This window comes from Caretta caretta, chromosome 2, assembly GCF_965140235.1.
Source record: "Caretta caretta isolate rCarCar2 chromosome 2, rCarCar1.hap1, whole genome shotgun sequence".
In the NCBI taxonomy this organism is placed as follows: Eukaryota; Metazoa; Chordata; order Testudines; family Cheloniidae; genus Caretta; species Caretta caretta.
Genome location: NC_134207.1, coordinates 237,999,222 through 238,019,259, shown reverse-complemented (window position 1 = coordinate 238,019,259; position 20,038 = coordinate 237,999,222). Strand labels below are relative to the sequence as shown.

At 39.6% G+C, this 20,038-nt stretch overlaps 1 protein-coding gene across 11 annotated transcripts in view; it reads left to right on the top strand.

The window, feature by feature from the left end:
• MPP7 (MAGUK p55 scaffold protein 7) overlaps positions 1-3,462 on the top strand; it is a 338,962-nt gene extending 335,500 nt beyond the window's left edge. For all 11 annotated transcript variants that reach the window (XM_075125943.1, XM_075125948.1, XM_075125946.1 and 8 more), the window contains one exon: positions 117-3,462. In XM_075125943.1, coding sequence (XP_074982044.1) covers positions 117-296 — 180 coding nt within the window. In that variant the 3' untranslated portion in view covers positions 297-3,462. The remainder of the gene's footprint in view (positions 1-116) is intronic.
• Positions 3,463-20,038: the final 16,576 nt, after the last annotated feature.

Sequence of the window (20,038 nt, the reverse complement as noted above, 5' to 3'; positions counted from 1 at the left end):
AAAAATAAACTGAATATATGAAATTAAATAAAACAGTCCATATAGATTTACATTTGACACTGATGTGAACTGATTCAATTGTACTTTTGACTGACTTCTTATCCTGATTTTCTTAGGAAGAAGATTTTCAAGAAATGATTAAATCTGCACAGATGATGGAAAGCCAGTACGGCCATCTCTTTGACAAAGTTATAGTCAACGATGACCTCACCACAGCTTACAATGAGCTGAAAACAACGTTTGACAAATTGGAAACAGAGACCTTTTGGGTTCCAGTTAGCTGGTTGCATTCATAACACTATAAATAAGGAATATAAATGATGATAGTTAATAATCTTTTTAATAAAGTGCATGGTTGCCATTTAATTGGTGTGAGGGTTTTCTAACTTTGGCAAACTGACATATAGTTAAGGACTTGGTGTACTTGGAATGCAAGTCTTCTTTTTCTGTATCTTAATCCTATTCAGAATTCGGGGAGAATAAGATCCCATGGAATCAGATGCAATATACTGAGCTACTAGTGCACCCAAAACTACTAAATGCCTTGTTATCGTTTACATTTTAATCTCCAAGTTGAGTTTTGTTAATGGAGGGTAGCACAGATATTAATACTGAATGCTGTGGTGGTCTCAAACATAGCCACTGCCATATAAAGTTGCACATGAGCACTTGGAGGTCATCAGTACTTTAACTAAGAGAGCTTAAGAGAACTAAAACAGGCAAAAATGGCAAATATTTCTTTGGTTAGGATGGACATTAGAGTTTTAACTGGGTTAAGTATCAAGAGGGGTCGTTTTACTTTCCTAAAAGTGTGAGCTTTATCTTATGTGTACAGAGTGATCCTAGTGTTCATTTGTATTTAAATGTTTCACCAAAAGAGAGAAGCAAAGTATTCAGTGGCTTACTTGTACAACGCGCTGTAAAAGAGCTACAGTCCTCTGCTGTTACTGTTCTGCTGTGAGTATGCAGGTCTTGAAACTCTTTGCATGCATGCTTTGCGGAACAACAACTTGGGAATATTTATTTGAATAAGGGAAAATGTAGGTTATTTAAATGTATATAATTTAAAAAATCTTTCTTTGTGAGTTAATCTTCTATAAAATCAGAGGTATATTGGCAAGAATAGCTGTGTAGTAGTAAGGGTTTGTGGGGTTTGGTTTTGTTTTTTTTTTTTTTTACTTTAAATCAACTTCAAACGTCTCTAGTGTCCTTTAAAATACTTTTAACTTATTAGCAGATAATTATTAGGGGAAACCTTTGACATTTGAGTAAGCAGTTGCAATGCATGAATTGCTTTTATTAAAAAATACATAGCAATATTTCTTTAGAAAAATATGTAACGTCAAAATGCATTGTTTTAGATTTGAAAGCTTTTCATTGAGTTTAAACTTGTAAACTTCACTACAAAGAAAATTATTCACCTTTAACACTGCCCAGATACATTTGAAACCTCAGATAGCTTTCTGTGTAATAGAGTAAGCAAATATATGGTAAATCATGTATATTTAATGTAGGTAACCTTGCATTTTTCTTGATTTACTACTGATACGCAGCAAGTGAGTACACACGTAATGAAAGAGTAAAGCATGTGTATTAATTGTGCGAGTGAATTTGTATTGTAGATACAGTGTGTGGATGAACTTGCTAACTTAGATCATCACATCTGTAGCATTCAAACAGGAAGCAGAGTTATTTTATGTTAGCATAAAGAAAAAAGAATTCAGTGAAACTTATTTTTATGAAAGGGTTGAAATAGGATATTAAGTTTTTGAATTTCTCATCAGTTTGATAATTTATAAATAACAAATTACAAGGTGCCTGTAATTAGAAACACCGTCTTCGTAGATTAAATCAACATTCCATGTAAATATTTTAGTTTATATGCTGATAAAGGCATCAGCTCTTGGCAGTTGTATCCTAAATGCATGTTTGGCCTTGGGTCATTGAATTTGCTTTAAAATTAGTTGAAACAATTGAAGTGCAGCAACAACAAAAAGTAAGAGTTTTTGAATGTTTGTACTGGAATTATTAAAATATATTGTCTCTCACTATTAACACCTATACTGTAGTTGAACAGCCTAATGTAACTTCATACATATCTGTCAGATTTCACTATTTTTTCTGGTGGACTTAAGGTTATTTGTAACATAAATAACATCTCAGTGGTTTAGATTAATTGCATGAAAATCACAGTCAAAGTGTGGGCTGGAGAAATAGTCTCTATTTTTTAATTATTCAAAATGTAATGATTTTCACAGGGGAATGTTCTTTAGCAAATCACTGGAGGCCTGCACCTGCAAGATGCTGAGTGCCCTTGGTTTCTTTAGTAGACAGCAATAGCTGAGGGTGCTCTGCACCTCACAGGATCTGATCCTTTTATATCAGGGGAGGGTCAGTCTTGTTAAACAGTATGCTAATACTGTAAATACTGTAAATACTGCTAATACTGTAAATACTAGTAAACTGTAGTATATCAGACCACTATTGTACTAGATCTTTTAAATAAGGGAACTAGTTTTGACCTTTGGGAAACAGACCCTGTAATGGTCGGAAAACCCTGTTAGAAACAGAGAGGTTCTGGCTGCCCTGCAGGCTTGTTGTTGGTGGTGTGGTGTCCTTTTGAAACAATGTTAAGACTTATTCCCATGTTGGTGGGGTCGAGGAGGGCCTCATACAATATGTTTACTTTGTGGGGTAATAGACTGAAAGCTCCACAACACTTTGTTCCTTTTACAGAGAGACTTGCTTTCTGATCTTCTGTGTGGCAAAGGCAATATTTAACACAGGGTGGTCACATACCTATTTCCTAGCAAGAAGTTAATGTAATTGTACTGGTGGTGAGAGAACAAGGACAAATGAAATCATGTATACACACAACAAACAAAAAGAATAAAGTGTGGGGGAATCTTTAAGCTCCTAGAAATAAAGTTTGTCATGAGTTATTAAAAAGGAGAATGGGACAGCCCATTCCAGTAAATCTCTCTTTAAAAACTAGCATTATTGCAGTGTGTTCTCACCAAGAAAAGTAGAGGCTGCCATATATGGTACTAGGTCCAGATAAAAAATGTTTTAGCTTGAGCGTTTTATTAATTGGACAAGAGCGTGCCCATTTTACTGAATTACAAACCCACTTGTTGATAAACTTCCTCCATTACAATAAAAATAATATATTGTGTGTTTTTGACTTGTAAGGTTTTATGGATAAAGATGACAAAACATGTCTTAAATATGCATATTCAGTTTGTGCTGTTTAGTTTTTAGATAATTGAGTGTTTTTACATCCAAGTACAGATATTTTTATTGTGTTTTTGCTGTGTTCCATAGTAAAACAAATGTTAACATTTTATACTATTGTATCCAGCTCTATACTTGAAGTTGCCATCAATTCATACATTGATGTCATGCCTGAAATCTCATTTTACCTTCTTTTGCCGAACAATAAATTATTGATATAATCGATCATTGAAGATGGTTTTTTTTTTTAAACCTGAACAGGATAGTTTACTGTGTAACTCATAAGAATGACTTACAGATTTGATAAACGTTTTATCATTTATCTGTTATAGCTCTTCATCCTAAATGCAACCGTTAAAACAATAACTTTTAAATGAATACCATGGGAAAAGGACTAAAACCCTTCATTTATCAATGTTGTTGTTGACATTTTCTCTCAATAGACTTTTTCCCCTCTTGCCCCCTCCCAAAAATTAACTCTCCTCTTTCGGACAGTAAAAGTGGGAAGGAAGTGCAGCATAAGGACAATAGGCCAAATGCAGAGGTGGTATGCAAGGTCTGATACAGGTAAGGTGCGCACCAGTACTAGGTGTAAAAGAGTCTAAGTGAGTGTCAAAGCTGATGTACTTTTCATGCTGCAATATGGGGATGTATAAAGAGAAGAGTGTAGAAGGAAAAGCAACTAACAGGAATGTATAAGTTTAATTAAGCCATACCATTGCTTACTGCTGGCCCTTGGCATTTAAATAGCCCAAGTTTACACTGAGTTACAGTGGCAGGTAATTTATATCTCCTTGCATGTCACTGAGATTCATAGTTTACATAAAATCTAAAATATAGTTTTGAAATCCCAACTACTATAGTGATTTCTCAGGAGCAACAAGATAGTTTTTTGTCTATTTCAATGTTGAAAGTTTTTGTACTTGCTAATTGACTGGTTTACTTTCTAGCATCCAAGATCAATAGTAATGTTATTGCAACAGGAGCTCTGATTGAAAAACAGCTTCTCAAGCTGTTTATGGCTCATGCATCATTATTATATTATTTGTATTACCTTAGCACCTGAGAACCGTAATCATGGACCAGGACCTCATTGTGCTAGGTGCTGTAGAAACAGAACAAAAAGGCATTCCCTGCCCCAAAGAGCTTACAAACTAAGTATAGAACACGAGATACACGTAGGTATAAACTGATAAGAGTGTGGAAGGAAATACACTGTATTGGTTGACACACTAGAAGTGATGACAATGATTTGACTGCGATTGTGTTAAGTGTTTTGTAGGCATCATGACAAAGGAGAGTTGTAAGGACGGATTTGAAAGCAGAAAATGAGGTAATTTTGCCAGTGTTTACAAGGAGCCTCCTCCTAATTGTGAGAGGCAGCATAAAAGAAAGTGTGAAGGTGCTTGTTTGAAAACTTCAGCGGTGGGGAATGAAGGCTGGCATCACGGGCCAATTGGAGGCAGAAGTCAACATCTCGAAAGCAAGTGAGAGATGATAGGTAGGGTGGGGATAGGTCATAAAGGATCTTGAAAGTGAAGATAAGTAGCTTTGTTTGATAAGATAGAGACGGGTGAGCCAGTGGAGGGATTCAAAGAGATGGGATCATATGATCAAAGCAACAAGCTAGGAAAATGATCTTTGCAGCAGCATTCTGAATGGATATGATTAGGGCTCCCTCCATGTTTGTCACGGAGGTCGCGAAAGTCATGGATTCTGTGACTTTCTGCGACTGCTGTGACTTCTGCAGCAGCCGGTGTGGCTGAGCCCAGGGTAACTCGAGCAGCTAGCTCCGGTGCCAGCTGCTCAGACAGCCCTGTGGACAGCCACACTGGCCGCTGCTGGACTGGCTCTGCAGGCAGCCACTGCTCTGGCGGCCCTGGGCAGCTGGCCCCGGGGACTTCCTGAGCAGTGGCCAATGCAGCTGGCCCTGGGGACTGCCTGAGCAGCTGTCCTCGCCGTGGCAGAAGCAGCAGCTGGCTCCCTGGGGCTTCCCCCTCCCTGGTAGCTGGTGCTGTGGCCTCCCTTTCCTTCCCCCCCCCCCCCCCCCCGGCAGCTGGTACTGCAGGCTCCCCTCCCCCCCCCCCCGATTCAATTGGGGGTATTTATGATATAAGCCATGGATAGGTCACGGGCTGTGATTTATTGTTTCTTGCCTGTGACCTGTCCATTACTTTTACTAAAAATACCCATGATTAAATCATAGCCTTAGATATGAGTGGTGCAAGACTGAATTTGTTGAGGACATTGCAATAATTGAGACATCAGATGATGGGACCTGGGTGAGAGTTTTAGCTGTGTGGGTAGACAGGAAAGGCAGTATCTTACAGATGTTATGCAGAAATAATCTGCAAGATTTAGATGTAGCCTGGATGTGAAGACCTAGAGAGAGGCCTGAGTCAAAGATGATACCCAGGTTGTGGGCCTGAGTGATAGGCAGGATAGTGATGGTGTCTTAAAATACAGCCAAATGCAAGATGGAATGCAGTTGCCATGCACCAGCCAACAGAGGGAAAGTAGAGAAAAACATTGCCAGTAACAATTGTTCATTTCCTGTTATACAAAAATACATTTAAAAAAAAACTCTACATTTATCAAGGGAGGTAGAGTTAAGGATTGTCTGCATGGAAAACCCTTGTAGCCCCTCTGCTCCTGGTCCCATTGAAATTACCCAGTTTGTACATCTAGGAGCCCTGCTCTTGTGATAAGTGTGACGAGAACTTTAGTGATCGCAAATAGTAAAGTCTGAAATTACCTTTTGCAGCTTTAGCTACTCTTTGAAGCATTAAGGTGGGAGAGGGTGTTTTGTAGGTAGTTAAATTAAATGCTCCTGTTACAGGTAATACTGATCCAGCTGCCCACTGCTTCCCACAGCTCCCATTGGCCGGGAATGGTGAACTGCAGCCACTGGGAGCTGCGGGGGGCTGTGCCTGCGGATGATCAACGTAAACAAAATGTCTCATGGCCCACCAGCTGACTACCCTGATGGGCCGCATGCCAAATGTTGCCGACCCGTACAGTAAAACATTATGCAGTATTTACCTTGTTGTGTACCTTGTCAAAATTAGTCCAACTAATGTTCATGATATACCAACACAAATAACCTCATTTTACAGCATATCTATATACACATCCCAAAAGCTGCAGTTGTCAGCAATTTCTTATTTCATGTACTTGAAAAGAGCATGCTTGCAAAAGATTTAGTGTTTAATTGAAGGATTCTTGCATTTTTCTGCCTAGCAGAGCAGTGAAGTTATAGGCCAGCAAAGATATATGTAATTGTACCCAAGTAAGACTTTCACACATCTCAAGACATGTAAATTTTACATTTCAAATAACAGTACTTTTCTTTGTCTGATGGAAGTCAAGAGAGTATGATTAAATGCAGACTGCAAACTTGCCCACCGCAAACCCAGTTGAACATGAAATCTTGCAGGAATTAACATAATTATTCTTTAAATTAAAAGGCTGCCATGTACATAGAATATCATGTTATGCTTGCCAGATAAAAAGAAATGTAAACCTGTGAGGAGACTTAGGAATTTGTCTGTGTAAAAGAACCTCTGGACCCAATGTTTTCTCCTTTTGTATAATAAAGTGTAAAGCACCAGTGCGGTGATTGTCATTTACGTAAAATAGCCAAATGGTGGCATTCTGGGGGAGCTGAAGAATCAAGTTCTGTTTTGCTTGGAAAATTGGGGATGAGCCTCAGTCTGACTAAAAATGTACCCCAATTCTGAAACTAATATCTACAATTGGCACCCAGCCAAAGGGGGATGGTGCTGCTGTGGGGTAGTGCAGATAATTCCAGGAAACTATCTGAAGTTAGAGGCACCATCCTTTGTCATTACTGGGTCTATAGTTGGCTGTGACCGTCTTGCTTAAAAATCAGTGAAATTTGTCATACGTACAGGTAAATAGACGAGTCCAGAGAAAGAGATTGGAAATTTTTTTGTTGAGTTCTTACATTTTAATTATTTAACACTTCTGCATTTCAACTATTGTATCAGTTTGGAGATATTCCTGGTCTTATATTTGACTTGCCTTTTAGACCTATCAGGCTGGGGTGCTGAGCAAAGAATAATTTTTCTTTAGTAACTTGTGATTGTTTCCCATTTGTTGAGATATTTTATTTCACTTTTAAACACAGTGTGTTTGTGTTGTCTACTTTGTTTACTATTTGTTCTCAGTTTTGTGATAATTCTTTCTATGCCAGAAGAAATTACAGCAAAAACATTATTTATACATCTTAATTGACTTAGTCCGTTTTTTATTTCAGTTCCTTTATTTCCTCAGTTAACGTTCTTGAAGCGTCTCCATGCAGGTGAGAGGGTGTGTGAGAGAAGGGATAGTTTAATTAGTGGAAATGAGAGGTAGAGAGGCTTCCTTGATCAGGAGTTGCTCTGCTGGAGAAGCTCCTCTGCTGCAGACATTATTGCACTGTAGGGCTTCAGTGAACTCATGAGAAGTTCCTAAAAGATGGAGGAGAAGATAGGAAAGGGTTTATGACACTAAAACTATACACATTATGATGGATGTGACCCCCCAGGTTCTCACTGGGGGTCACTGGATACAAGTGCACTAAAAGAGCAGCACCCCAAGCAATCACTCAGTTGGAGGTAGCTTAAGGCATATTAGGGAACTTTTAGTGCACGGTAGCAGTGTCCACACAGGCAGTGAGTGTATAGATTTAGGCTCCTGCTTGCCACACGCTAATTCTCCATCTAGACAAACTCAACAGGATGGATTTAAGTGACAAGCTGCAACTTTCCTAACTGTGTGTGGGGGCGGTGCTATGCACCAACCCCATCCCATACCAAGCAATTAACTGGGACCAGTGCATGGCTACAGGCTCCCACCATTTAACCAATCACTCAGAGTAGACCCTCTTCGGCCAACCATGAGAATACAGCTCACTTCTGAATCCTCTTGTCCTTCCTCTTGCAAGGGGAGCAGTGTGCGCCAATGGGAGACCTCAGTCTGAAGAACTTTGGATCTCCACTTCTCCAACTGGCACAAGGTCCACCAGCAAAACTGGATCTTCATTTACCACTGGGAGCTGGCCCCTTGTAGGCTTTATTCTCACTAGATACTGGACTCAAGCTGGGATTTACTAAATATTTCTATATTATCTCCTAATGCTAGACTTCCTGATCCTACTCTATTTAACCTATTTGTGCCTCCACACTGCTGTGAGGAAGGCCAGAATGCTACTGAACTCTGCCAATTAGATCCAGCAGAAAAATTTCCTTCCCTGCCCACCAAAACAGGTGATCTGTCCAACCTACAGGATCCTGAAAACTCAGCTCAACAGACTACTATTACAGGGAGGGAGGGTGGTGAGGCAGCTAAAAAGCAAGGCAATATGGTCCCCAAAAATCTAGGAAGGCTTTAAATAGGGAAGTGCGAGGGCCAATTGATTCTCCAGTTCTTCTCCCTCCCCCAATCTGGCCAATGGAGGGCAGAGAAACTTTTCCCTACTCTAGGTAAATTTCTGCTTGTTTCAGAGGTATGTGAAAGGGGCCATAATCAGTTTTCTATGCACATATTCACACTCCTCCCTGCCTTTCACACAAGAAGGTGTGAGTATCAGCAGGCAGAAAATTAGTTTTTGTAGTGACCCATCCACTCCCAGTCTTTATTCAGGCATAATTTGATGGTATCCAGTTTGCAAATTATTCCAGTTCTGCAGTTTCTCGTTGGAGTCTGTTTTTGAAGTTTTTGTTGTTGAAGAATTGCCACTTTTAAGTCTGTTATTGAGTGTCCAGGGAGACTGAAGTGTTCTCCTACTGGTTTTTGAATGTTACAATTCTTGATGTCAGATTTGTGTCCATTTATTCTTTTGCATGGAGACTGTCTGGTTTGGCCAGTGTACATGGGCACAGGGGCATTGCTGGCACATGATGGCATATATAATTTTCTCCCTGCTGATACTCACACCTTCTTGTCAACTGTTTGAAATGGGCTACCTTGATTACATTGAACTCATTAGCACTACAAAAGTGATTTTTCCTCCTTTCTTGTCAACTGTTGAGAATAGCCCACTTCCATCTTAATTGAATTGGCTCATTAGCACTGACCCCCCCACTTTGTAAGGCAACTCCCAGCTTTTCATATGCTGTGTGTGTATATCTCTCTACTGTATTTTCCACTCCATGCATCTGATGAAGTGGGTTTCAGCCCACAAAAGCGTATGCCCTAATAAATTTGTTAGTCTCTAAGGTGCCACAAGGACTCCTTGTTGTTTTTGCTGATATAGACTAATACGGCTACCACTCTGAAAGGAATTCCAATGTCTCCCATTCTTTTTTTCAGCTGAGTTTGCAAGTTCTTTCACATTCCCGTACCCCAACTGCAGTAATTTGCCTATCACAAGATCTTGGAGGAAATCCTAAAGAGCCAGATTACGTCCAGATCTGCAAGCTGCTCAGCTCAGGAAAGGGAGGGAGCCTTAATTCTCTATCCTGCACAGCTCTAGCCCAGACCCTAGAATTAGTTTATCTGTCTCGAGGGCTCTACAGAGATGCACTATTCACAGGGCTCCCCATTATTTCAGTGTTCAAGATTTATGTTGCTTTCCTGTTTTTCCAGCATTTTTGGGAATAATTTTGTTGTTATTTCCATGCTAATGTTACTCCATCTCTTCCTGGTATTTTGGCTCATTTCATGCTCTTGGAAAGTATTTAATTTTGGATTGCTTTGCTGGTCACATGCAAGGTCTTATGCTGCTTTCTATATTATGTATATGAGACAAGAATGAAATATTACAGACATCTGGTTCCATTTAAACTTTTAAATGAACATGTAGTAGGTATGAACTTTTTCTACAGTAGCTCTCAGATGACGTTACATTGTACCACATATTGTCAGCTAAAAGCAAATTATTATTTATTAATTTAAACAGTGCTGTAAACATATATGGCACTTCACAGATATAAGACAATGGGTAAATCCTGGTCCCATTGAAGTTAATGGGAGTTTTTCCATTTCTAACATTTACTACCAAGTGTTAGTGCTTACTTTCATAAGTAGTCCTTTTGACTTCTGTGCGGTTACATATGATGGTAGCGTTTCCAGAATTGGGCCCTTGGGCCTTAATCCTATGCTCTTTAGTCAATGGCAAAACTCCATGGACTTCACTGGGATCAGCATCTGGCACATTATATGCGTTGATATGATATGCTGAGGGATGATAAACACTATGGGGAATGACTAAAAATAATTTTTAAAAACTGTTGAATTAACAACTTTGGATAACTGTCTAATAAATATGACTACCATTGCATGAATTTAAGTACAAACCTTTCTATTTTGAAGTACTGATAAGCAAATTAAATCACACTGATAAATCTATGAAATCCTTGCCTAAAATATATAATACAAATGGTAATTTTTGGCATCCCCCTGGTACTGCTTAGCTTGTCACCCAATATTTCATTTCTTTTACACCTAAGACACATTGCTCATTAATTTATTTTGTGCACCTTTAAGTAATTTTCCAAATGTTCTGAGAACTGAGGCAGCAATACATATCTTTCTTAAGCAAATGATTGAAATCTTTAATACAATGCTTCAGAATAATTTATGAAGTCTCTAAAATGTCCTATAGTCTTGACCGGTACATCTAAAAGAGTGCATCCTACCTCATGTTTATAACCTCAGAGTTGCCTCCTATTTACCAAATCCTCATAAATTCTTTGTCTATTCTCCCTGCTTTACTTGTTTCTAACTTAACTGAGGTACTGTACTGTATATTTCAACTGGTAAACAGAATATCTTGTTTTTTAGTTGTAATATTTCTGTGTAATATTTTCCAAACTCTTATTGTATTCCACAATTAAAAAGCCACCTGGATATTCCTTTTCTATTCTTTTTCTTAAACTACCTCTAAGCCTTTCTGTGTGTTTTTGTAATCTGTAAAACAGACTCTTACAACAGGTTTTCAAAAGACTTGTGCAGTTGGTAGCTTTTTGATTATTTCATTTCACAGTTCTTTTGGAGTCAGTGTTGGTTTTAAGAAGAACGAGTGATATATCAGTTGTACTAAATATTGGTGATCTTCTTTACAAAGATATTAACGCTTCTGTCGCTGCAATTACACCTGTGCATTGTTCTATTATACTAGAGAAAAAATGGAGCCTAGCAGATGTACATATGGGGGGGGGGAGGGGACAGAGAAGTGGTATAATAAATCTATTATACCAGAGTGTTTTGTGATAGCTTCAAAGAACAACAGATGAGAACACATCCAGGTGTTGTTCAAACCCCAATATGCGGTCAAATGTATGTAGTAAAAATTAAAGTGGCAAACTAAAGTACATGGTTCAGACTCGTGAATGTAACTGTAGCTTGCAATATTTTAAAAATTCGTTCTTGTTTATAAGAGATGTGGAACACCATTATGGAAGAAAAATAAGGGACTTGGATATTTGCAACTGCTTTCAAGACTGTAAATACAGGGTGGATAAGTGGATTGTGGTGTTCACTGTTACCTTTCGGAGACCATGTTAATATTTTTACACTGCGCGTTAAATTAATTCTGTGTCCTTGAAGTAAAACATCCCCTATTATACTGAAAGAAAAATAAGTATTAGTGAGTTGAAGGGGTTCAGAAAAAATTGTCAGTTGTCGGTGGCACCTAGAATTGTCAAGAAATAGTCAAAATAGTGTCTAAAGGAGGATGATCAGTTATATGCATTTGAAAATTAATCTAAAATGCTGATCTCTCACATAGATTCATAGCTATTAAGGTCAGAAGGGACCATTATGATCATCTAGTCTGACCTCCTGCACAATGCAGGCCACAGAATCTCACCCACCCACTCCTGCAATAAACCTCTCACCTATGTCTGAGCTATTGAAGTCCTCAAACCATAGTTTAAAGACTTCAAGAAGCAGAGAATCCTCCAGCAAGTGCCCCATGCTACAGAGGAAGGCGAAAAACCTGCAGGGCCTCTTCCAATCTGCCCTGGAGGAAAATTCCTTCCCAACCCCAAATATGGCGATCAGCTGAACCCTGAGCATATGGGAAAGATTCACCAGCCAGATACCCAGGAAAGAATTCTCTGTAGTGACTCAGATCCCACCCCATTTAACATTCCATCACAGGCCATTGGGCCTATTTACGAGGAATATTTAAAGATCAGTTAATTGCCAAAATCATGTTATCCCATCATACCATCTCCTCCATAAACTTATCAAGTTTAATCTTAAAGCCAGATAGATCTTTTGCCCCTTGGAAGGCTATTCCAAAACTTCACTCCTCTGATGGTTAGAAACCTTCGTCTAATTTCAAGTCTAAACTTCCCGATGACCAGTTTATACCCATTTGTTCTTGTGTCCACATTGGTACTGAGCTTAAATAATTCCTCTCCCTCTCTGGTATTTATCCCTCTGATATATTTGTAGAGAGCAATCATATCTCCCCTCAGCCTTCTTTCAGTTAGGCTAAACAAGCCAAGCTCCTTGAGTCTCCTTTCATAAGACAGGTTTTCCATTCCTCGGATCATCCTTGTAGCCCTTCTCTGTACCTGTTCCAGTTTGAATTCATCCTTCTTAAACATGGGAGACCAGAACTGCACACAGTATTCCAGATGAGGTCTCACCAGTGCCTTGTATAACGGTACTAACACCTCCTTATCTCTACTGGAAATACCTCGCCTGATGCATCCCAAGACCGCATTAGCTTTTTTCATGGCCATATCACATTGGCGGCTCATAGTCATCCTGTGATCAACCAATACTCCAAGATCCTTCTCCTCCTCCATTACTTCTAACTGATGCGTCCCCAGCTTATAACTAAAATTCTTGTTATTAATTCCTAAATGCATGACCTTACACTTCTGACTATTAAATTTCATCCTATTACTATTACTCCAGTTTACAAGGTCATCCAGATCTTCCTGTATGATATCCCGGTCCTTCTCTAAATTGGCAATACCTCCCAGCTTTGTATCATCCACAAACTTTATTAGCACACTCTCACTTTTTGTGCCAAGGTCAGTAATAAAAAGATTAAATAAGCTTGATCACAAAACTGATCCCTGAGGAACTCCACTGGTAACCTCCCTCCAGCCTGACAGTTCACCTTTCAGTAGGACCCGCTGTAGCATCCCTGTTAACCAATTCCAAATCCACCTTTCAATTTTCATATTGATCCCCATCTTTTCCAATTTAACTAATAGTTCCCCATGTGGCATGGTATCAAATGCCTGACTGAAATCTAGGTAAATTAGATCCACTGCGTTTCCTTTGTCTAAAAAATCTGTTTCTCAAAGAAGGAGATCAGGTTGGTTTGGCATGATCTACCTTTTGTAAAACCACACTGTATTTTGTCCCATTTACCATTGACCTCAATGTCCTTAACTACTTTCTCCTCCAAATTTTTTTCCAAGACCTTTCATACTACTGATGTCAAACTAACAGGCCTGTAGTTACCCAGATCACCTTTTTTCCCTTTCTTAAAAATAGGAACTATGTTAGCAATTCTCCAGTCGTACGGTACACCCCCTGAATTTACAGATTGATTAAAAATTCTTGCTAATGGGCTTGCAATTTCATGTGCCAATTCTTTTAATATTCTTGGATGAAGATTATCTGGGCTCCCCGATTTAGTCCCACTAAGCTGTTTGAGTTTCGCTTCTACCTCAGATATGGTAATATCTATCTTATATCCTCATTCCCATTTGTCATGTTACCATTATCACTAAGATCCTCATTAAAGACTGATATTTGTTTAGATATTGGGCCATGCCTAGATTATTCTTAACCTCCACTTCATCCTCAGTGTTTAGTGGTCCCACTTCTTCTTTCTTTGTTTTCTTCTTATTTATATGCCTATAGAACCTTTTACTACTGGTTTTAATTCCCTTTGCAAGGTCCAACTCTACTTGACTTTTAGCCTGTCTCACTTTATCCCTACATGTTCTGACCTCAATAAGGTAGCTTTCCTTGCTGATCCCTCCCATCTTCCACTCCCTGCTTTTTCTTAATCACCTCTCTGAGATGCTTGCTCATCCAGCTTGGTCTACAACTCCTGCATATGATTTTTTTCCCCTTTCTTGGGATGCAGGCTTCCGACAGCTTCTGCAGCTTTGACTTAAAGTAATCCCAGGCCTCCTCTGCCTTTAGAGCCATAAATTCCTCAGTCCAATCCACCTCCCTAACTAATTTCCTTAATATTTGAAAGTCAGGTTTTAGAAGCCATGCAATGAGGGACTGTGCATTTATGAGGGCCTTGCAGGCACTAAGGGCTTGACTGCATGGGGAAATAACCTGGAACAGCTATTGCAGAATACCTATTTCACAGTAGCTCTCCATGTGGACACTTATATTCTGCAAAGAGAGCCTTTCTGTGGTTTAGTTTAATTCATCTTGGAAGTAGAATAATCTGCAAAAAGGCACTTGGTGCAGTGTACTTTAGTTTTGGTGCAGAAGAAGAGTTTCTACATAGGGATTTAGCATAGAATAGCTATTGTGCTTTAAATTCACACCCTAGTTTATTCCACTCTAACTTCCCCATGTAGACACGCCTTCATACTAGCGCTGTCAATTACTTGCAGTTAACTCACGTGACTAACTCAAAAAAATTAATCGTGATTAATTGCACTGTTAAACAATAGAATACCAATTGAAATGTAATAAATATTTTGGATGTTTTTCTACATTTCCAAATATACTGATTTCTATTACAACACAAAATACAAAGTGTACAGTGCTTACTTTATACTATTATTTTTTATTACAAATATTTGCACTGTAAAAATGATAAAACAAATACAGGAAAAGCTGTTTTATCCGGCATGTTGGGGAAGCCAGTAAGTGAAAAATGCTGGTTAACTAAGAGGGAGGGAGTTTGGGTGCGGGAGGGGGCTCGGGGCAGCGGCTTGGGGTGCGGGAGGGCGTGCGGGATACTGGATCCAGGGACCGCTCACCTCGGGCAGCTCCCTGCAAGTAGCGACCTGTCCCAGCTGCTCCTAAGTGGAGGCGCAGCAGGTGGCTCTGTGTGTTGCCTGAGCCTCTGCCTGCAGGTGTTGGTCCCCGCAGCTCTTATTGGCCACAGTTCCCAGCCAATGGGAGCTGCAGAGCTAGCACTCGGGGTGGGGGCAGTGCACACAGCTGCCTGTTGTGCCTCTGCCTAGGAGCAGCCAGGACAGGTAATTGCTTGCGGGGAGCCGACGAAGGTGAGCGGCTCCCGGATCTGGTACCACCTTCCATGCCCAAGCCCCCTCCCACATCCAAACTCACTCTCAGAGCCCGCGCTCCACACCCCCTCCAGTGCCCCAACGTCCTGCCGGCCCCGCGCCAACCAGACTATAAACTGGAACTTCAATGAAGATCAGAAATGATGGTTTATAGAGCTTTCTGGCTGGTGAAGTGCCGGATAAAACAGCTTTCACTGTAGTATTTTTCAGTTCACCACATACAAGTACTGTAGTGCAATCTCTTTATCGTGAAAGTGTAACTTACAAATGTAGATTTTTTTTGTTATATAACTGCACTCAGAAACAAAACAATGTAAAACTTTAGAGCCTACAAGTCCACTCAGTCCTACTTCTTGTTCAGTCAATCACTGAGACAAACAAGTTTGTTTACATTTATGGGAGATAATGCTGCCCGCTTCTTATTTTACAATGTCACCTGAAAGTGAGAACAGGCATTCACATGGCACTTTTGTAGCCACCATTGCATGGTATTTACATGCCAGATATGCTAAATATTCATTTTCCCCTTCATGCTTTGGTCACCATTCCAGAGGACATGCTGATGATGCTCGTTAAAACAATAATGCATAAAATTTGTGATCAAACTCCTTGGTGAAGAATTGTATGTCTCCTGCTCTGTTTTACCCACATTCTGCCATATAGTTCATGTCATAGCAGTCTCTAATAATGACCCAACACATGTTCATTTTAAGAACACTTTCACAGCAGATTTGACAAAATGCAAAGAAGGTACCAATGTGAGATTTTTAAAAATAGCTATAGCACTCGACCCAAGGTTTAAAAATCTGAAGTGCTGTCCAAAATCTGAGACGAGGGGTAGAGCATACTTTCAGAAGTCTTAAAAGAGCAACACTGTAATGCGGAAACTACAGAACCTGAACCACCAAAAAAGAAAATCAACCTTCTGCTGGTGGCATCTGACTCAGATGGTGAAAATGAACATGCGTCGGTCCACTCTGCTTTGGATCATTATCCAGCAGAACCCGTCATCAGCATGAACGCAGGTCCTCTGGAATGGTGGTAGAAGCATGAAGGGGCATATGAATCTTTAGCACATCTGGCACATAAATATCTTGCGACGCTGGCTACAACAGTGCCATGCGAACGCCTGTTCTCACTTTCAGATGACATTGTAAACATGAAGCGGGGAGAATTATCTCCTGCAAATTGTATCCAAACCTTTGTCCGAGTGATTGGCAGAACAAGAAATAGGATTGAGTGGACTTGTAGGTTCTAAAGTTTTACATTGTTTTATTTTTGAATGCAGGGGTTTTTTTGTACATAACTCTACATTTGTAAGTTAAACTTTTATGATAAAGAGACTGCACTACAGTACTTGTATGAAGCGAATTGAAAAATACTATTTCTTTTGTTTTTAAAGTGCAAATATTTGAAATAAAAAATATAAAGTGAGCATTGTACACTTGTATTGTGTTGTAATTAAAATCAATATATTTGAAAATGTAGAAAATATCCAAAAACATTTAAATAAATGGTATTCTATTATTAACAGTGCGATTAATCGCAATTAATTTTTTTAATCGCTTCACAGCCCTACTTAATACAAATAATTTCTATCCATTAACCAGCATGTTGAGTGAAACTCTGACTCAGTTCAATTAAAGAACTGTGTGCGCCTTGAAGATATAACTGCAGAAAATCATGAACTCTTCTTATAGTGTATGGTGGAAGCTTTGTTTTCCAGCTCAGTTACTCTTCTTCTAGAAAAACATCTCACATTAAATAGGCCATCTGACAAGTATCCCAAAAGAACATAATACACTTGGAATACTGAGATCTGAATTGACATAATTTTGGCAAAAAATATACATGAAGTGTATTTGTGTGAAGGTTTAAAAATAAAAGACTGTCATATGTGGCGTTGGAGGCCAGGTTGACTCATGATTGATGACATTTGAAAGAACACACTGAGCTTAGAAAATGACTTCAGAATCATTAGAATCTGGTAAGATTTAGATGGCTTTCTGAAGCTGTATCTGCAGCTAGGGTGCTGGAAATTCCAAAAACTATTTTGTGGATGATACACAACATGCTGCCAGACATAATTTGAAAAAGATCCAGAATTTATAGTTTTCAGTTTGCATTAATAAATTACATTAGTCATTTATTTTAATAACTTATTTGTATGTACATGTGTGTTTTCAACTGTTTTCAGTTTTTAGAATTGGTGCAACTCCTAGTTTTAAAGCTGGAAGATTAGCTCCTTGGTGTCCTGACCTTTCCCCTTGTTTACACACGCAACTCACTTACATGACAAATTTATCAGAGCAGCCAAGAATATTTTTGTTATTGCCATTGGTTTGCAAATACATTGACGTCTCATTCAATCTCCCCCTTTCTTCTCCAGTTTTGTGCTTATAACACTGAGCATTATAAAGAAACTATAACTGAACATGTTTATTTTTGGATTTTTTTTAAGCTATGCTGTATTGAGAGTTCTTGGTCTAAAATATCCACCAACTGAGCACAAATTGATTAAAAATGAAGGTCACAATTCAAGGAGAAATGGTACAGTATTGTGCCCTTTATTAATCAGAAACCAACTACATTAAAGTTAAGCTATAAAATTTGGGATGCTGTACTCTAGGTATGGGGAAAATATTCTTTGTTCTTAGCAGTGAATTTTCTTAGAATATCTTTTTTGATTTTTTTCCCTTTTAATTTCCTTTTGAGAGTGATTTTCTTTGCTTTTCACAATAATTTTCGTGTGAAGATTAATTTTTAATATAATTAATGTAAGTACATGTTTTTCTTCAAGTTGTGTTCCTATGGGTGCTCCACTTCAGGTACACATGGACCTTTGATTGGAGATTTTTGGTAGCAGTGCCCAATTGGCCCATGCATGTGCCCTACAGATCCTTGTGCCCCGTACTGGGGCTACATAGGGCTGTGCAGGCAAATTGCCCTCAATTCCATCTCAACTGCATTGGCCTGAGATGCAGTATTCAGCAGGTCTGCTTCAGTCAGTCAAGCTTGCCTAAGCTAGTTTGTAAGCTGTCAGAGTTTATTAATTTAGTTTAGTGGTTAGTAGTTAGTTTTTGGAACAGAATCATTTCTTGTCCTCTTATTCCTCCCTCTCTTAGGTAGGTATGCCAGAATCACAAGAGTTCAAACGTTGCTTCCTTCCTGGGAGGCAATTCCAGTCAGCAACAGACATTCCTGGTGCATTTGTTGTCTTAAAGAAATACACGTTCTACAGAAGTCCAACTTCATTTTAGCCCTTAAAAGCAGGGCCAGGAAGAACTGGGAGATTAAGCTGAGACTGCTTATGGAGCATTCACTTTGTCCCACTTTAGATCGAGGTCAGGGCCCACTGCCAACCTGGTACTCCATTTTTTGAGTAAGTATAGTTCTCTGTCTACCTCAGATCAATGTTCCCCTAGACCTTCGAAGGGAAGGATTTTAGACAGTGCTGAAAAGAGCTCTAAAAACAGAATTCTGGTTCTCCTGACAAGGAGACCTCAGTCTCCTCCTAAGTCGACAGTCTTTGAAGCATCAAGTTTTCAGTCTGGTACTGTTGAGTCGAGGTTTCTCTGGTATCAGTGGCACTGCCAAATCCATGGGCTCCTCTAACAGCCATGGCTACAGCTGTGCTTTGGTACCACCATCATATGATTGAGGCAGCAGGGAGAGAGTTTCCTTCCATCAAGATGGTACCAATGGATACTCTACTGCAACCTCCAGTCCCAGAACATCGGGATCCTCAGTACTGCAAAAAGCTAGGCAGCCACCTGAGTCTGTGCCTGCCTTGAGGCCTACAAAGTCATCGTCCACTTCCTCTGCAAGAGACTTGCCTAGACGAACTCACAACTCAATATCATTATTTTATCTGGCATTGCAGGAATTTAGATTCTCCAAAGACCTTTCTGTGTCAGAGGAGTTACAGTCTCCCCTTTTGATCAGTACTGTGCACCTCTTGGTACCAAGATCTGCATGGTCACCAGAATTACAGCTTTCTCTACCATCTGATACTCCACCATTCTCTGGCATAACTCCTCCTGTGGATGATGGTGAGGATCTTTATTCAGCCTCTCAAATCTCTGTTCAAGGTTCTCCTATTTACTAGTATAGGACATCTCTTACTGACACCTACCAAGAGAGGAATGATGCTTGGGGAGACATTTCAAAGCCCTTCCTTGATGGAATGAACAGCCATTGATTCCATCTTCTATACCACATGGTCCCCCTTGGTGGCCATATTGGGACCCTGGGGCATCAGCAATTTTCTCAAGCCTCTAGTTTCATTTACCGGAACCACAAGGACATCTATCCTTCCTCTATTACGTGAACAACAGGAGGAAACTTTCAAGGAGTAGAAGGCTACAGAAGACAAGGAGGCCACCTCACAGATTAATATTTCCTCATCTTCTCTGGATGAGGCTGTGATATGTCTCCCACCCTCCATGACTGACAATTTCAAACAATTTCAGGACCTCATGAAATGAGTGGTGGATTCTTTCCAGGTGCCTCTTGAGGAGGCCAGGAGTCACAGCACAAACTTTTGGACTGTAACGGGGTTCACTCACCACTGTGGCACCTCCTTGTGGCTCATCTGCGAA